The sequence below is a fragment of the Sturnira hondurensis genome, unplaced genomic scaffold, assembly GCF_014824575.4.
Source record: "Sturnira hondurensis isolate 20B ecotype Veracruz unplaced genomic scaffold, ASM1482457v3 Scaffold0004136, whole genome shotgun sequence".
NCBI lineage: Eukaryota > Metazoa > Chordata > Mammalia > Chiroptera > Phyllostomidae > Sturnira > Sturnira hondurensis.
Window position 1 is genome coordinate 48,896,764 of NW_028076767.1, and position 17,180 is coordinate 48,913,943.

Sequence of the window (17,180 nt, forward strand, 5' to 3'; positions counted from 1 at the left end):
AATACCAACATGATTTTAACTGTGGTAAAGTAGGACAGTGCGTAGCCAGCGTGCCATTAAGCTAGAAAGTATCCGTGCACTACCATGACCTCTAGTTAGAGCAATGATTGATTTTTTGTGTTTACTAGTCCAAACAATTTGGCATGTGCTTGACCCCCAGCTAATTCAAAGGCATCCATGTGAAAACAGTCATATGTGAATGATCTGGATTGGCCACGTGAGGGCACTGCAACCTAGAGAACACAGAAAAATGCCATCTTAAAGAAGAAACATTTTTCCTTTAATGCTGAAAACAAACAAAATATAGATAAAATTAAAGCTGATTTGCTATTAGTAAGTAAAACTAGAGGATCACAGAGGCGATCTGTTACCCTGCCAGGCCCTCCTGGAGAAAACCACTCTCCCTGGCGGGCTCCCACCACCATGAATGCACGCCTCCCAATCTCAAGGGCCCTCAACACGGTCCTGTGTTTCTCCACTTAGCTCCATTTCTTACTCTGCAAAGGTAGTTTCAGATATTCTCCACGCTTCTCTGACCTCCAACCTTCTTCTTTCTCCTCTCCCACCTCAAACTGATGACCTTATTTTCTATGTCTCTGAGGTAAGAGAGAATATTTCTCTACTCCCCACCCCCAAATTGACAAACCTCTTTGCATTGGGACCTGTCCTTTTTCCTTTTTGTTTCAATTGAATAAGTTTTCAATCCCTGCACCCATGCCCTGGATACATTCTACTCTTCTGAAATACTTCAAAGACCTCTCTCTTCTCTTCTCTTTTATATCTCCCACTCTACTGGCCTCTTTCTATCAACATAAACTTGCTTAAGTCTCAGCCCTGGCTGGTGTGGCTCAGTGAATTGAGTGCTGGGCTGAGAACCAAAGGGTTGTGGGATCCATTCCCAGGCAGGGCACATGTCTGGGTTGCGGGCCAGGTTCCCAGTAGGGGGTGCATGAGAGTCAACCACACAGTGATGTTTCTCCTCCTCTCTTTCTCCCTCCCTTTGCCTCGCTCTAAAAATAAATACATAAAATCTTTAAAAAAACTTGCTTAAGTCTCTCTTATCTTGGGGAGAGAGAGTGAGAACACCTTCTTGTACCCCACAATCCTCCTTAACTACTTTTGGTCCCAAATCTTTTCTCCATCCATAGCCAAACTTCTTAAAAAGCTGTTTACCTTTTCCTTAGCCTAGTGGTTTTCTTTCTGAAGACAAAACTCTCCATGTCGTTTTACTAAAAATGAAAGGATAATGTTGAATTCTTATTTGACTGGCTTGCTCAGTAGTATTTGACAAAGATGATTCTTCTCCATTCTATTATGTTCTTTTTGCCTTTGCTTCATAGGTCCCAATCCCTTTGGCTTCTTCATGCCTCATGAGTAACAATTTCTTCATATCTTTTGAAATGCTGTAATCCATTTTTGAAAAGAGGGGCATAGACTATCTCAACCAGTCCCCACCTCCTCTGCTGCTACACTCATCCTAGTAGAATAGAGTTCACCAACAAACATGGCCTCAAGTACCACTCATGGACCCACCAATCTCGAATGCTCCTCTTCAGGCGAGGCCTCTCTTCCCGACTCTACACACCTGCCTGTCCATACGACATCCGCATGCATCTGTCTCACTGACACTTCAAGATTATCTAAAAGATTTTGAGCTATAAAATTGAACTAAAAATTTCATTCAACCCTTCTGGTCCCCCCTAAACAAAACTGCTCCTTTGACACCTCTGATCTTATAAAATGTCCCATGATCTAGTCAGAAATCCAGACGCAATCTTGAATTTCTATCTTTTCCTAAATTTCCACATAAGGCTCAACACAAAATACTGTCAATTCTACCTGCTATCTCCGGATTCAGCCAACTTTTTTGCATCCCCACCTTACCACATGGTCTAGGTATGTATCAAGTCTAACCTAGATTATTGCAGTTTCCTCTAAGTGGGTCTTTCTGAATCCATTTTTGGTTTCCTTCAATCTAGTCTGCATACTGATTAGAAGTTATTTCTAGTAGAAAGCTTCCCACAACAGCACCTGATATTTAGATATATGGGCTCTATAATCTGGTAGCATCTTACACAATTCCTCCAAAGACTCATTTTAATATTGATCATTTCTACTAGAATGTTAACTTAATAAGGGCAGAAACAATGTCTGCATTACTTGCCCTCAAATAGTTGCTATTTCACACAGGAAATATTTTAGATCTGCCAACTGACAGGTGAGTATAAATCAAAAGGTTAACACATTTTATTAATATTTGGTATAAAGAAATTAATAGATTAAAAAGAACATTTTTCCTATACCATATCATGTTATTTTATAGAGGCAGATCTAAAATATTCCCTGGGTGCATATGATGAGGAGAGGCCAAGTTTATACTGAAAATGGCTATGATGGCCCTTGACATTGGAATCTGGATAATGGAAGTGCTGGCACACCTGACTCTACGTCATCCTGTGTGGGGTGAAGTGGCACGAGCTTTACATCAATGAACTGCCCGTGCATCACATGCAGCCTTTACCAGGCATGTGGGCTTTAGCAAGTTCTCTAATTCTTTAATGTTCAGGTTTCTTATACAAAGGCAGATAACAGTATGGCTGCTTCTCTTAGAGGATACAGTTATGTTTATTATTACTAATCATTTGTTTATTGAATATAAAGTGTAGAGCATTCCTTTGTCACTCTTAAGGAAGGGAAAGAAATTGTACTTCTGTTCAGAGACTTTGTAATGATATATACTATCCATAGAAATCTAAGGTGGATTTTGTAAAAATATTTATTTATTTATTGTTAGAGAGAGGGAAGGGGAAAAGAAAGAGAGGGAGAGAAACATCAATGTGGAAAAGATACATTGATTGGTTGCCTCTTGCACACTCCCAACTGGGGACCTGGCCCACAACCCAGGCATGTGCCCTGCCTGGGAATTGAATCAATAACCATTCAATTCACAGGCCAGCACCCAATCCACTGAGCCACAGCAGCTAGGGCTCAGGGAAATTTTTAATTAAAAAAAAAAATATATATATAAACTAGAAGTAGAAGAGTTTTATGTGAGCAATTTTTTTAACATAGAAATGGAGAATTCAAAGCAGTGTAAATAGGTCTCTTTCTATACATTGGTACCTATTTCTGAGCCAGCAGAAATATTAACTAAATGTTACATATATATTAACTCTTGAGTTGTTTCATTCTATTATTAACAATGTTCTAACTATGTGATAATATGTGACAAATTTTGAGCACTTAAAGCAGGGGAAATAGATATTATAAGTTGTTCTCACCCTTTACCAGAGCCCTGTATAGCTCTTTGCATGGAAAACTATGAAGTTTTAAATTTCTACATAGACACTGTAAAGTTTGGGATGTGCTAAAAAGCTCACTCTGTGTGTAATGAAACAATGAACTGGAACCAATGAAAACCTTTTAAATTCATAGAGACAGAGATTATACTTTTAAACCCCCAGTGAATTATACTCAAGAGTTTAAAATTGATTTACTTTGGTTGGATGGAAAAAGCAAAGGCTAATAATCAGAAGACCGGGTCTGAAGGTTTTAGCTCTGCCATTAATACAAAATATAGCCTTAGAAACTCAATGAACTCATCTACAATATGAGAAGGATGAGACTCACTGTATTGTGTTTGGTCTCTTACAGCTCCAAACTCTTGTGCTATATAAACATTTTGTTTGCCAAGTCAAGCCTTAAGAGAGTAGTGATTTGTACAAAAATATTTGTAGAATTCCTTAAGCAATATGAAAGTTTCCTTTTGCTAATCTTGCAATAGCAGCTGCTACTGCTACCGATAACAGTTTTCATGCCTACCATGTATTGAGTATCTGCTAAGTGCTAGTCACGGTGCTAGGGACTTCTCTTACATTTTATTATTAATGATGTATAAATTATTATTACAATTGCATAGACAGAGAAACTGAGATTCAACACAGTTGGAGCGACGTGGCCCAAGGTCAAATAGCTAAAAATAAATCTCAGAGGTGGCGTTTGAATCCTGGTTTCCTGGTAGCAAAAGCTATGTTTCATTTTCCTCCCCCGTGTAAATGACAACGGGTTCTGCATTAGTTGTGTGATTCTGGGTGTCTCTTTCATGACTTTAAATACCATCCAGACAGTGACACCTTTCAAAATCATACCTCTAGTCCAGCCCATTCCTGAACTGCAGGCTTGCATTTCCATCTAACTTCTCAACTCCTCCATGGAATGTGGAGGCATCTAAATAGGCATCTAAAATACAGCATGTTCAAATCAGAGCTCTAGATTTTACTCACTGTTATTGATGCACTGGAAGTCACCCCAAGCTCAGTTAATAGAAACTTCATTTTTCTTTCTGAATCAGACTTAAAACTTGGATTCAGCCTTACCTCTGCACATTCCCTGATATCCTGCACCCAATTTCTCCATGAAACCTGTCAGCTTTTCTGCAAAATGCATCTAAATCTGATGACATTTAGCCATCCTCATTGTTTCTACCGCAGTCCAAGCTACCAGCATCTTTCGACTTCGTGATGGCAGTCAGCCTCCGATCTATTGTTTTGTTTCTATACCTTCCCTCCATGCATCCTATTCTCTAGGAAGCAGAGTCAATGTTGTAAAATGCGAGTTAGATCATGACGTTCTTCAGCTGAAAACCCCTCAGTCATCTCTTCCTTTTGAATTAGTAAATTTGTTGTTCTCTCCATAGCTGGCAACTCCAGCCCCGACCTCCATGCTCACTGACCTTTTCTCCTCCGACTCCCTGCCTTTCCAACTCTGCTGCAGTCACACTGGGCTCCTTGCTGATTCCTGAACACTCCAGTTTCGCCTTCACCTTCATACTTCACCCTCACATTTGCTAGTCCCCTTACATTTACTCTTCCCCTAAGTGTCCACATCTCACTCTCTCATGCTCTTTGAATGTTTGTTCAGAAAGAATTTCTCCAACCATATAATCTAAAACAAGACCTTGCCATTCTTCTTTTAATACTGCTTTGTTTCACTTAATAGTACTGGTCACTAGGTGACATATGATTTATTTCTATTATCTTTCTCTTCTCAAATATACACATGCACAACTATGTGACTACATGAGACCGGGACATTGTTTTGTTCAATGTTGCACCCTAATGCTTAGAAGAACATCTGCCACATAGTAGGTACTCGATAAACATTTGCAAATCAACATATAAATGAATAATGAGCACAAAATGGAAAAGCGTGTACATATTAAATTAAAATCATAAAAACTGACATGAAACATTTAAAACTCTGGAAATTTAAGGATGATAGATAATTTTAAAGTTTTTATACCTAAAAATATAACCATATTTTATGTAACTATTAAAATAAGATACTAGGCGCAGCAAAAGCATTTTCAGTTTTCAAAATTTACCCTGCCAAAAATATAGTAAACATAACCTATTCTGCTGAAATCAAGAACCAAAGTTAATTTGATAAACATCAAGTTCTAATGAAAACAGTTCTTTATAAAACACATTGGAATTTTCATTTTAAATAGAGGTATGAGTTTGGGTTCAAAATACAAATTTCTTTATTGTGAATGGTTATTTTCTGGTTTATCAACTAGTGAAATGAATAGACAATGATCTCTTAACTTGTCCAAACCCACTGTGACTACCCTTAAGCATTTTTAACTTACAGCAAAGGGCACTGTGCTTAAAGGCAGAAAAATCAAGATTTGAATGTAGGGTTTGCACTGTGGGAAATAAAAGACCAAACCATTGGGAAAATCTGTTGCAAACTGTACAGTATTATATATATATCAGAGTTTACTAGGATCTTTTATCAAGTGCACCACTATCACCAAAAGAATGAAAAATTTATCTGTCTTAAGACTACCTGCCTTTTCTTATATCTCTGTTTCAATGTGAGATAATCTGAAACATAATATTGTAATTCAGGCAAGTAGAGTTTTTTTTAAATCTGCTTTTTCTATATTGGAAGATATTTGTGGCTATAAGCCAACTGACAAGCTCCTGGGGGAGTCCACCGTTGGGCAGATACCAGTAGGTGTACGTGGCTGCCTTTGTGTTTCAGTTTGCATCACTGCAGGCCTTCTACCAACTTTGCCCCGTGGCAGTTTTCTTTGGAGCAAGTGCAAACCCTCAAATTCAAGTTGTATCTTGATTCCTAGGGAACCCCCACCATGAACTATGTCCTCTGTGCCCAGAGTCTTTGATCAGAACTTTTAAAACTGCCCTCCTGCTCTACCACTTGGGATTTCCCTTTTTAGGAGGACTTATGTTAATACTCTTGGGTTCCCTAACATCCCAAGGTTCTCTGGAGTGAAGATAACAGCTTTCATGATATTCTCAAAGATCTCCTTGCAATATTTTTACAACAAAAGCTGTCGTTTTCTTTAATATTGGGATTTCTTAATTCCATCTCATCATTCAGATTCAGGACAAAATAGGTTTTTTATGATCTATTTAAACCTTCCATTTTGCATCTGATTCTCTAACTTCTGATTCATTAGTCACTTATTTATTCAACATGCACTCTACCAGTGTCTACTCTGAACAAAACATTAGACTAAGTCTGCGTTTTCACATAACCATATGTAAAAATAATGTTGCCATAAGGGATATATAATTATTTGTAAAATATATAAATAATTAATGAGCATATTTATTCAGTGCACACATTAGAAATGCTTGAAACCTAATAACAGAGCATAATTTATAATTCAGGAGGCCCAAATCTACATCTCAACTTTATTAGTCATTCCTGATGCTAAGTCAAAGACATTTTTTTCTCCCTGTACATCTAGGCTCTCTTACTTAAAAACCAATAAGGAAACATCTTGCTTTAGCTAATTCAGAACACATTATTAAATCCTAAAATGTAAAAAGTAATCCAATTAAAATAGGTTGATGTCTATTCAAAACTGAGGTGGAGGGAGTAGAGTGAACTAAAGGTCAGAAGGAGACTAAATTGCAGAATGCCAGGCTTCTGAAGAAATCACTTAGCAGAATTCCAGGCAAGTCTGGGGACATAATTAACAGCCCCTCCTCCCAACACTGAAATGAATTTCCAGGTACTAAGCTTAACCCACCTCCTGAATTTTGCACCTCAGTCTAATTCAAGTATTTTCCGGTCCTGTCAGGGGCAATGAGCTTCTACACTGAAAGCCTTAAAGCCGGGTCCTGGGCTGACCATGTCATGGAATCCCAGGTAACAACCGTTCTGAAGAAGATACAACACTAGAAGTTGTCTTATCTGGGGCTTTGCTTAAATTTTAGTTACCCTTTCAGCAAACTTACCTCTGGCTCCTGACGCATACCAGTCCTCATCCCAATGTTTCTGTGTTCTTCCTGGCAATGCCCCTACCTGGCACTGCCCCAGGCTTCCAAACCTTTGCTTCCTCGGCTTTTCTAGGGCTGGGTGTCAGGCAGACCACAGACCCTGCCTGGAATAAGGCTATCATTCACAACTACTCTATGTAACCTTCAGGAGCAAATCAAATTACCATCTGATGGTAATTTGCCATCGAAGGTGGCATAAATCCTATTTCTAGGAAGTAGTAGCTGCTCCAATAGGGAGAATGAAGAATAAAATGAGAATATAAATGTATAGACAGGCATTAAAACTTTGGAGGGAGATAATTGTAGCAGGACCTGTGACTTGAATAAAACATAGGAACAAATGACAAAATAAAGAGGTAAAGAGGACGGAAGGAAGGAAGGAAGGAAAGAAAATTATTTGGGAATAGAATTTGGAGAAATATTTGAAAGGCTAGTGTGTACACAGTCATACTTGTAAACATTTACTAATTCAAAGCTTTTGAATGCTAAAATGAGAAACAGAAAGTAGTAAAATTTAGTCTAAAAATTGTGTAATTCGGATTATGTAAATATTTTCCAAACATAGAAGCAGTACAGAATCTTAGCTCATGAAGATTACCCACTACACAACATTGTAAAGTTTGAAGAGGAAGACTTGTAATAGGAGAACCTGGTACTACAGTCAAAATTAATAAAGAACACCTGGATGTAGCAGGCAATTCAGAAGGGAGCAGAGGAGGAAAGAAGGAAGCAGTAGTGAGCCAGGAAGAGGAGAAACACATGGAGGCTGAGGGAAGCTGTTTCACTTACCCACGATCTCACTGTGCAGTATACTAACTATGGAGTTAAGGGAAAAGAAAAAGAGTACATGGCATTGCCAACCAACCACCTATATTAAAGGAAACATTTTCAGTTCAGTAATTCAGGCAAAGAGCAAAATCACATTAAGTGACTATTTGGAAAAAAGGATATGAATGTACCAAAATCTTAATAGCTAATTTTCTAATAGGATTGAAGGGAGTTAAAATGTACAGGGCGGAGGTGGCACTGAACCGCGAGATGGCCTTCCCTTTATTCAATACTATAAACGTCTGAAAAAGAAAAAGCACAACACGGAAAGTAAGATTTAGAATACAAATCAAAGACATTTTAAGAGAAAGGTGAGACTTATTTAAAAATATAGCCTTATAAAATAAAGGAGTAACATACTAATTACCAAAATATGGCATGATAGTAGGTATTTCTTTTCTTTCTGAGCACTATAAATTCTCCTAAATTTGGTGACAAGGGGATTTAAAGAAGAAAATAAAGAACATTTTTAGTCCATGCCATATAAATTCTTAGCATCTTTATCAAGTTTTGATAGCAGTATTTTAAAACTGTAATTATAACTCGTGAACAGAATAAAATGTGATTCCTTGTTCAGTTAAAATTATTTTCACAACGACTTCGGTGTTTTCCAAATGCATTTTTGGATCCAACTCTTTTGGGGGTACTTGCAATTTATCTGCTAGTACATCTTCTGGGGAGAGCTATGGAAAGGGTACAGTCTATGGGGTGAAGCTAAAAATCTGCTGAAAATCCAAATATTTTATATAGAGCTCAAGGGCTTAAAGAATCATTTAGATACTACCCATGGAAATGTAAAGCATATGAAAAATTTACTCTTTTTCTCACTTTTTGCTTCACCATGCTGCACGGTGATAGACTGTGCCCTTCCTCAGTCCCTGCTCTGCAGGGTGCCTCTTTAGTTCTCTGCCTGTCCTGGAAATGCAGGTTCAAACGTGTGTTTCCAAAGCACTTCTAAAATAATGGGGTCCTCCCATAGTCGGGCCACCCAGCTTCCTACGGCTACCTGTGATAGAGAGGCGGAGGTGCGACATTCTTTACCAGATATCCCTGGGAATAGTCTGGAACCAATTAGTAAGTAGGGGAAGTAATGGCAACTTAACTAAGAACTCACTTTTTTATTGATATAGTACGGGTCCAGGTCCTCCAGCGGCTCTGACACCATCTCTGGAGGAATGTCTCCATAAATAAATGGAAGAGATTTTCCTGCTTCCAAGTCACTATTTGGCTTTGGGCCATTTTCATCATCCTCATCCTTACGCTCTTGTTTGGGTCTCTTAGCTTTCTCTTCTGCAATGCGCTGTTCAATAGCAGCAAGGGATTCCCTGGTAAAGAAGCGGAAGCTGTCAGGTCCTGGTGGTACCAGCACTGACTGTGCCATCTTTTCATCCTGCTTTAGTCACTGTTTAGCTCCTTGCATAAGAAAGTACTATGGAGACAAGAGATAGAGAGAAAAAGAGAGAGAAAAAAGCAACAGTCATTAGGAACAAAGGTGACTGTGGCAATTGCCTGACATTGACATTAAATATATAAACCGAACTATCTGTAACAATACTTCAGTACGGAGGCTGTATGTGGCATGCAGGGACTTCTCATGCATGCATTCATTTGTTTGCATGGAGAACTACCTTACATATTCAGTAGATTCCTATGAGGTAGTCTCATCTCCCACTCCCAAAATGTTTTAAGTGGAAATATCCGATTTAGATCTGGGAAAAGGAAGATACTGGTATGTGCTTATTTCACTTGTGTGAATATTTTGGCAGCCATCTTTTTTAACATCCTTTCTGAAAAAATATCGGAGATCCAAAACAAGAGATGAATCATCACCCAAAATTGTAGAACCTGGGCTGTGCAGGCATCTTGCACGCATCTCTCCATTTCTTTTCCTATGTTCCCTTTGGTCTATTTTTCCACCCTTAAGAGCTTATTTAAAATCAACGCACCTGGTAAAAAGCTCTGGCAATCCTGACATACCAGGAAACATAGGTGGATACTGCTTGAAACCGAGGGAGCAGGAAGGAGCGGGGATGCCCGGTTGTGTTTGGAACTGCTAGGAAGCTGCACAGGAAGGGATCCAGCTCCTGCCAACCTGGGCAGGAAGTCACCCACGTCAGAGGTCCGGAGCTTGGACCCCCTGGTTTAGGAACCTGCTGCTAGCTCATGTAATTGCTTCTTGAATTAACACATAGGCAGTGCCTTTAAAATACTGTGGAGATAGCCCACTTTCTCAAATAGCGCCTATTTCATAAAATCCACAGAGCATCTTTGGACTTGAAAAAAATTATCAGTTGAACATAGTTCATTCCTTAGGCACACCCCTATTATGCTGGTATCTGCGATAACATAAATGATGTTCTACTGTATTCCAATCACATTTTACTGGATTGTATCTATAACTCAACAGAGCATGCCAACCACTCCAATGTTATCTCTGAATCAGTGGCAGGAGTTTCTATGCTTTTAAAAAGATAGCACCAAAATCTTGACTTTGGAATGCCATCTGTATTCAATCACTTATCTATTTTTCCTTCATTTCAAAATGTCTATTCATTTTAACCCCCATTCTACAGGACTGAGAATTGCTATTTAATTATATGAAGTACATTTTCTAAGAGTAAAATTCATCAATATCTGGATGATTTTTGTAACATGAAAGATAAAACAGGGAAATCTAAAATAACATAAGCCACTGTACCATCTCCACATTTTTTTTGGCAATAGACTAGGTAGGACCTTTCCAGCCACCAGCTAGCAGACTGCCTTCAGTACCACAGTGCCTGCAAACATCCTTCATTTTCCTCACCCAGCCCCAGAGGCCCTTTTGCCTGGAGACAGGCCTGGCAGTTTCCTCCCTGGGGTGTGCAAAAGAGAACTGCCATGCTTGGGTGTTCTAATAAAAGAGACATGCTAAAACATGCAGCCAGCAGTTTCAAAATGAAAGTGGTCCTCTGCAGATTCCCCCAGAGATTCTACTGTAAAGGTATAGAAGCATCACAGAGAATAAGCACAATAAGAATATGAAAACATTACCACTGCAGAATCTTTTATACTCAGATTTTGGGATTGATAAGCTGGCACCAAGAAGACTGCAGCTAAAATTCCATCATGCTTTTTTTTCTTTTTCTCATTTTTTTTAATTCTTCTTCAAAGACCACACCTAACTTCCTGTAAAAGGATTCTGGTAACTGAAGTAAGAAGAGGCATTTCCTGTGCAGGGACTACAAAATGACATTCTTATAACTACCACCAGAGGGCGAGGAGCTATAAAGAGAACCCTCTCAAAGTGTACATACAAACCTGTGTTTAAAGCAACCTAAAGCTTTCAATAATGGAACTCTGATCTTGCTGATTTCACTTTGTTAACTAATAAGTCTTCTGTTTGTGCTTTTTATTTGCTAATCCAGAAGTCATTTATTCAACACAAGCAATTCAAATGAAAAGTAAAAAGAAAGTAAATAACAAAGGGATAAAAATAAAAACTCGTTAAACAGCAATTATATTAATGGAAGTCTTACATACGGTGATTTAACATTAGGCTCAGCCCTCGAGTATCTAAAATCCAATAAACTGCTTTGCTAATTCAACAAAGAGATGGCCTTTATGTCATGCAAGTTAACTTTCTCTAGATGTAAAATTAAACTAACGAGGCACCAATTTTATTTTATCTCCAATTTAAGTAACTGAAAAGCAACCAGAAAAAAAAGAAACATGGAAAAGTCAGTGGAATCTTAAATGTCAATCTTTCAAATAATAGCTACAATCTGAGGGTTTACTGTGTGCAGTCAGATGGGTTTAGGCCGTCTTACTAGGCTAAGATGTCTGCGTCTGCTCTATTATCTCATTCTCCCCCACAGCCCTGTCAGATAAACACTGCCATGGTCCCAATTTGAAAACTGAAGAAACTAAGCATCCGTGGTCAGGAAAAGGCCACCTGAGATCACACAAGCAGAATCCAACCTCAAAGTCTGACACCGAGCATCTGTGAACTTTAGTCTTAAAAAGAAACACCTGCTGGTGCAGACAAAGCCTAAACTAAAGATTAAATAAAAATCAAACAGTGGTACCAATGATAATCAGAAAAATTATAATTTTGAAATTGGGTATTTTTTGCCTATTTTTTACTTTCCCACTTTCATTAAACATACATTTGTTGGAAATGAACAAGGGGAAGATATAGCCAAAAAGAAGTTTTTAGTCACTATAGCAAGTTTCTTTTGGTTATAAGAGAAAAAGAATGACTCAAATTGACCTAAGAGAAAGAAGAAGGAAGGAAGAAAGGAACAAAGGAAGGGTATTTGTTAGTTCAGGTTTATTGTCTACAGAAAGCTTTTGGCTTAGGATGATTCAGGAGCTCAACTGACGTTACCTTCACCTAGTTATCCTCTGGCTCTGATTTCTATGGTGAGAGCCTTTCTAGAGATTCGTTCCTCCTTGTAGTAAGACGTTGTAGCAGCTCCAGCCTCTCAACCTCCTAGACTTAAATTTGAAAGGGAAAATATACTCAGAAAACCTCATGTTGTATCTCCCTGACTCCAGCTGAAACACATGTCCATCCCTGCAGTCGTCACTCTGTCCAGGGCAATGCCTCGCTCTCTCCTTAGAGTGGCTTTCCCTAAGCCCAATGTCCCACCTTCAGAATTAGGAGGAAATGTCACTTGAAACGTATGGACAATCCAGTTGTGGTGGTGGTGCAAAAACATTTGTCTAAAGCAGAACTACTAGGGTAAGGGGCACTGATATTGGTCAACAGAAACAAGTGCGCCTTCCAGGTGCATCCCTGTGTCTGTTACATTTGTAGTGATTCACTACTTGGTAATATATGTATGTATTTCCTTCTTTTTCTAGTTTCACCATTTTTATTAATATTCCATATGTAGGACATAGAAATTAGGCAAGATATTTGAAAGATTCCTTCCTCAAAGGAAATTGCCTTATTGTAGTAAGATAGTTCACAAATCTCTGCGGTGAGCATTAGCTTCATTTATTAAATAAATATATGACTATTCTGGCCTCTCTTTAAAGACATGTTCAACATGTCTTTATAACAAGTTATACTACTTGTTACAGAAAAGGGCTAACTTGTTACAGAAAAGACTCTATTTCAAAAAACAAATTAGGGAGTTCAAAATTTATGAAGCAATTTGTCAGATATATTTTTGAGGGAACGCAAGCATAATAATAACACACAGTGCTAACTTTTAGTTCGGCACTATTTAAAAAATTATAGAACCATTTCTTGCAACGATGTGATAAAGTAGATACTGAGAGTATCCCCACTTGAAACATGAGGAAACTGAGGCACCAAACAATTAAACAATTTGCAACATGCATAAGTTCTCACAGCTGTGAGTGGTAGCAGAATTTGAATCCATGTTCTTTGGCTACAGAATCCATGTTTCTAACCACTGTGCCATGCTTCTCAGACGTTTCCCTAGTACAATTCACTCTCAGAAACACAGTTAGATAATGTATTAGTTGTAGGGTCACCTCTTTCTCTCCCATTGATCCTAGCCAATGAATGTGCCTTAGGATATTAAAAGGGTGAACAAGAAATGTTTTCTCAAAACCGCAGGATCTAAGATGAGGAACACCTGAATATTTTTCCATCTCAAAAAGATTTCTGTGAAATACATATTTGAGATTAGAACCACACTCTCTTTTTTCTGATTTCCCAGGACAGAATTTCCAGAAGTCATGCACATTAGTTTTTCCCTCATTTGCTCTGATCCTTGTTAACGCTGTACTGATATTTTATGAGAATGATAAATGACATTTTTACATGGTTTTTAAACTTCATTGAGTTATGCTACTTTTTAGACAGAACATTTTGTACTACAAAATTTATAAGTCCAGACACTATATTTAGAAGATCCATAAATAATGAAAAGACAAACAATATTATTTTAAGTAGTCAGAAAGGAAAAAACATTAAGAATTAGATTCCTAAATTTTGTTGACATTTTTATGTTGCCATTTCCATGCCTTCTTTCTTTTACATTTCTCACTTATAAAAAAGGAAAATTTATTTTGTAAATTTCAATGTAAAAGAAATACTAAAACATGTTATTACCTATGATGACATCCACAAAAAAATAGTAGTTAAAGTTATATAAATGATAAGGCAATACAAAACAAAGAGATGTAGTAATAAATAGTACACGACTTTTTCAACAAAGATCTACATTTATAATAAGTACTCTAAAGTTAAATTCATACTAAGAAAATTATTGGCTCATTTAATCTCAGAGATAAATAAATAGTTATAGTCTATACTATAATTAATGGCTGGATAAGCTTGGATAAATCTTGGAGGCTTTTGTCTCTGAGTTAAGAAAGCTGAGAAATACTAAGCAATGTTTTTTTTCTCTGAAATTGATCTTTTAATCCTATTTTACGATTGTAATTTTTTAGTTTTCTTTAGTACATTAGAATAATGTTAAAGTCAAAAACTAAGAAAAGATATGCTAAATATTATCAGAAGATTTATTTTATGGATTTTTCTAATTTTCTTAATCCATAGGTTCAAGTCTATTTTCTCATGAACTTTCTGATTGTCACTTCCTGAGTTTTTTTAAATCCTTCACTCCTAATCTACTGGGAAAATTAACGTAGCAAACAATTTCTGTGAGAGGGAACAAGTTCTGAACAAGCAGGCTGACAGGTCGTCCACTCTAGATCAGGAACAGGGCATAACAGAAAAGGCGGATGCAGGCTCAGTGTGGACTTCTAAGATAAACTGTCATTTCTCTTCAAATGCTAGGTTTACTTACAGTACCAAAACCTTATTTTCAGTATTTTATATTCATGTAATATTTGTTGAGCAATATTCTTTTTTAATAGAAATATATACCAATGTTATTATTATGATCCCTGAAAAATTGCTCAATGTACTAATGATCACTTTACAATCAACTTTCCCAGGGAAAAAATATATATAATGAGATATACCCATACCCTTATAAAGCATTTTATTTTATTGCAGGTAAACTCGTCACATGTTTCTACATCCTTTCTTAATCTTCAGATGTATGAAATGTATGTTAATAGACACCCATGAACTACTACAACTCTCCCTAAATGACTTATCAGCTGGAAGTCCACCTCTAATCTGACTATATGTCAGTCTGTTTCTGATGGCTGGATTATACTAGAATCACAGAATTCCCCTTCTGTATCTTAATCATCAGTTAAGGAAGATTTCTTAAAGTATGATCGTCCTCACAAGAGTGAGATATTTCCATTTGTTCCAAATGCCAAATGTTATTTCCAGCTAAGTATCTTCATTCCTCTGGTTCACTGAGGACTTCTACCTAAAACTTTCCCCCTCAGCCCTCCCTCTTTGACAGGGGAGAACAAGGCAGCCTATAGACTCCTCTGGGGGGGGGGGGGTAGGTAGTAGATTGGAATGTGTGGGCATCTTCCTCAGGAGAAAACAGGCAGGCAGAGCCAGAAGCAGAAGGCCTTTGGAATGGAAAACAAGGCTCAAAAATAGCTACATTCCAAAGTGTCCTAGATTCAAAACGTGTGTGTGTGCGTGCGTGCGTGCGTGTGTGCGCGCACACCCACCTATGTCTGTCGGGAGAGGGAGAGGTACAGATGAGAGAATGACAACATGAGAGACCACGGATGTGTTTCTTCATTTATGTTAACATGACCTAAATTCTGCTACTCTTCTGGTTTCTTGATATTAGTTACGTCATTTATTTCTTGTAATGTTTTGTGAAAGAAGTAGTGTTTTCACTTTTCTAATGTAGCGGTGATTCTGGTTTATTGCCATGGCCAACAAAGCCAGCATCTAAACTCGAGTGTCTGATTTCAAAGCCTAAATACACTTGCTTGTACCATTTTCCCTCAGAAACAAGAAATGTACCATAGATCCAGAAGTTGAGAAGGGTAATGTCAAATATGTGATTTTCTAAGTCACTGAATCCCTATTTATACTTAAGATATTTATAGAATAGCACAGGCCTACTGCTATTAAACAAACTGGTGACCCATTAGGAATAACTTAGTCTCCCTGTGGACCCTTGGTAGTGTGGGGTTAGGGCCCCACTGCTGGGATCAGACTTGAACCCTCTGCACCCCAGTTCTCTCATCAGTAGAAATAAAGGCTCATTTTGAGTTTTATGAAACAAATCTATAAAGAAAAAAGGAAGCACTATAATTGGGACATAGTTGACATTTAATAAATGTTGATGTTTTATTTTTAGAGATACCTTAGCTGTTTCTCATTTCTACATCTTATTAAAGTTATTTATGCAGAGCCTCTTGCCCCTACTATCTCATCTTGCTTTCTTTGTGGTTTCCACAGTATCCAGCCTACTACCTCACCTGAGATAAACCACCCAGTAACTCATTGATGAATTACAGCTGTAACTCTGTATTTATTCAGGAGCTTTCTTATTGTTTTTACTGAACACACCTTTTTCACTCTCCAATATGATTTATGTGCCGTGATGCCAGGCTAATTTGAAGCTTCTGAGTTTTTTGTTTCCGTATACATTTACGTCACCTCCACAGTTTGAGCTTACCTTACCCTTTTTAATGCATGCCCCTAACCTAAAGTGAGACTACTCTCTCCAGTAGTAGTCTGGAGACTACTCCATCTCCATCTCCTCTCCATCTCACACACACATGACACATGCACACCTGCACACACCACACCTGCACACACCTCACACATACACATTACACATTCACTCGTCACACACCACACTCGCACACATGCACATATGCACAGGTATGATTATTTCTGCCCTTTAGCTCTGACTCCCAGCCTGGAAATTTCAAGATCCACTTATTTGCCTTTCCCAATCTTATCACTCCTTCAGGTGCAGTCACTGTGGAAGATATTCTTTACAGAATATCTTCTTCATTTTCTGAATTTTCATTATAATTAAAGAAAAAGAAGGCAGTGTTGACCTCTGAATAAATCTTTCTGCATACCTTTTTGGCTTAATTCATCTCCAAAACTGTGTCTAGTTAAATCTTAAGGAAAGTATAATCTTGTTCTCCTTACCCAAGAAACTTTAA

At 37.8% G+C, this 17,180-nt stretch overlaps 1 protein-coding gene across 1 annotated transcript in view; it reads right to left on the minus strand.

Moving 5' to 3' along the window:
* Window positions 1-17,180, minus strand: part of SCN2A (sodium voltage-gated channel alpha subunit 2) — a 144,558-nt gene that overhangs the window by 88,651 nt on the left and 38,727 nt on the right. Inside the window, exons 2-3 of the mRNA XM_037044560.1 lie at window positions 9,259-9,573; window positions 8,268-8,386 (exon numbers count right to left, since the gene is read on the minus strand). Of these exons, the coding sequence (XP_036900455.1) occupies window positions 8,268-8,386; window positions 9,259-9,525 (386 nt within the window). The 5' untranslated portion in view covers window positions 9,526-9,573. The remainder of the gene's footprint in view (window positions 1-8,267; window positions 8,387-9,258; window positions 9,574-17,180) is intronic.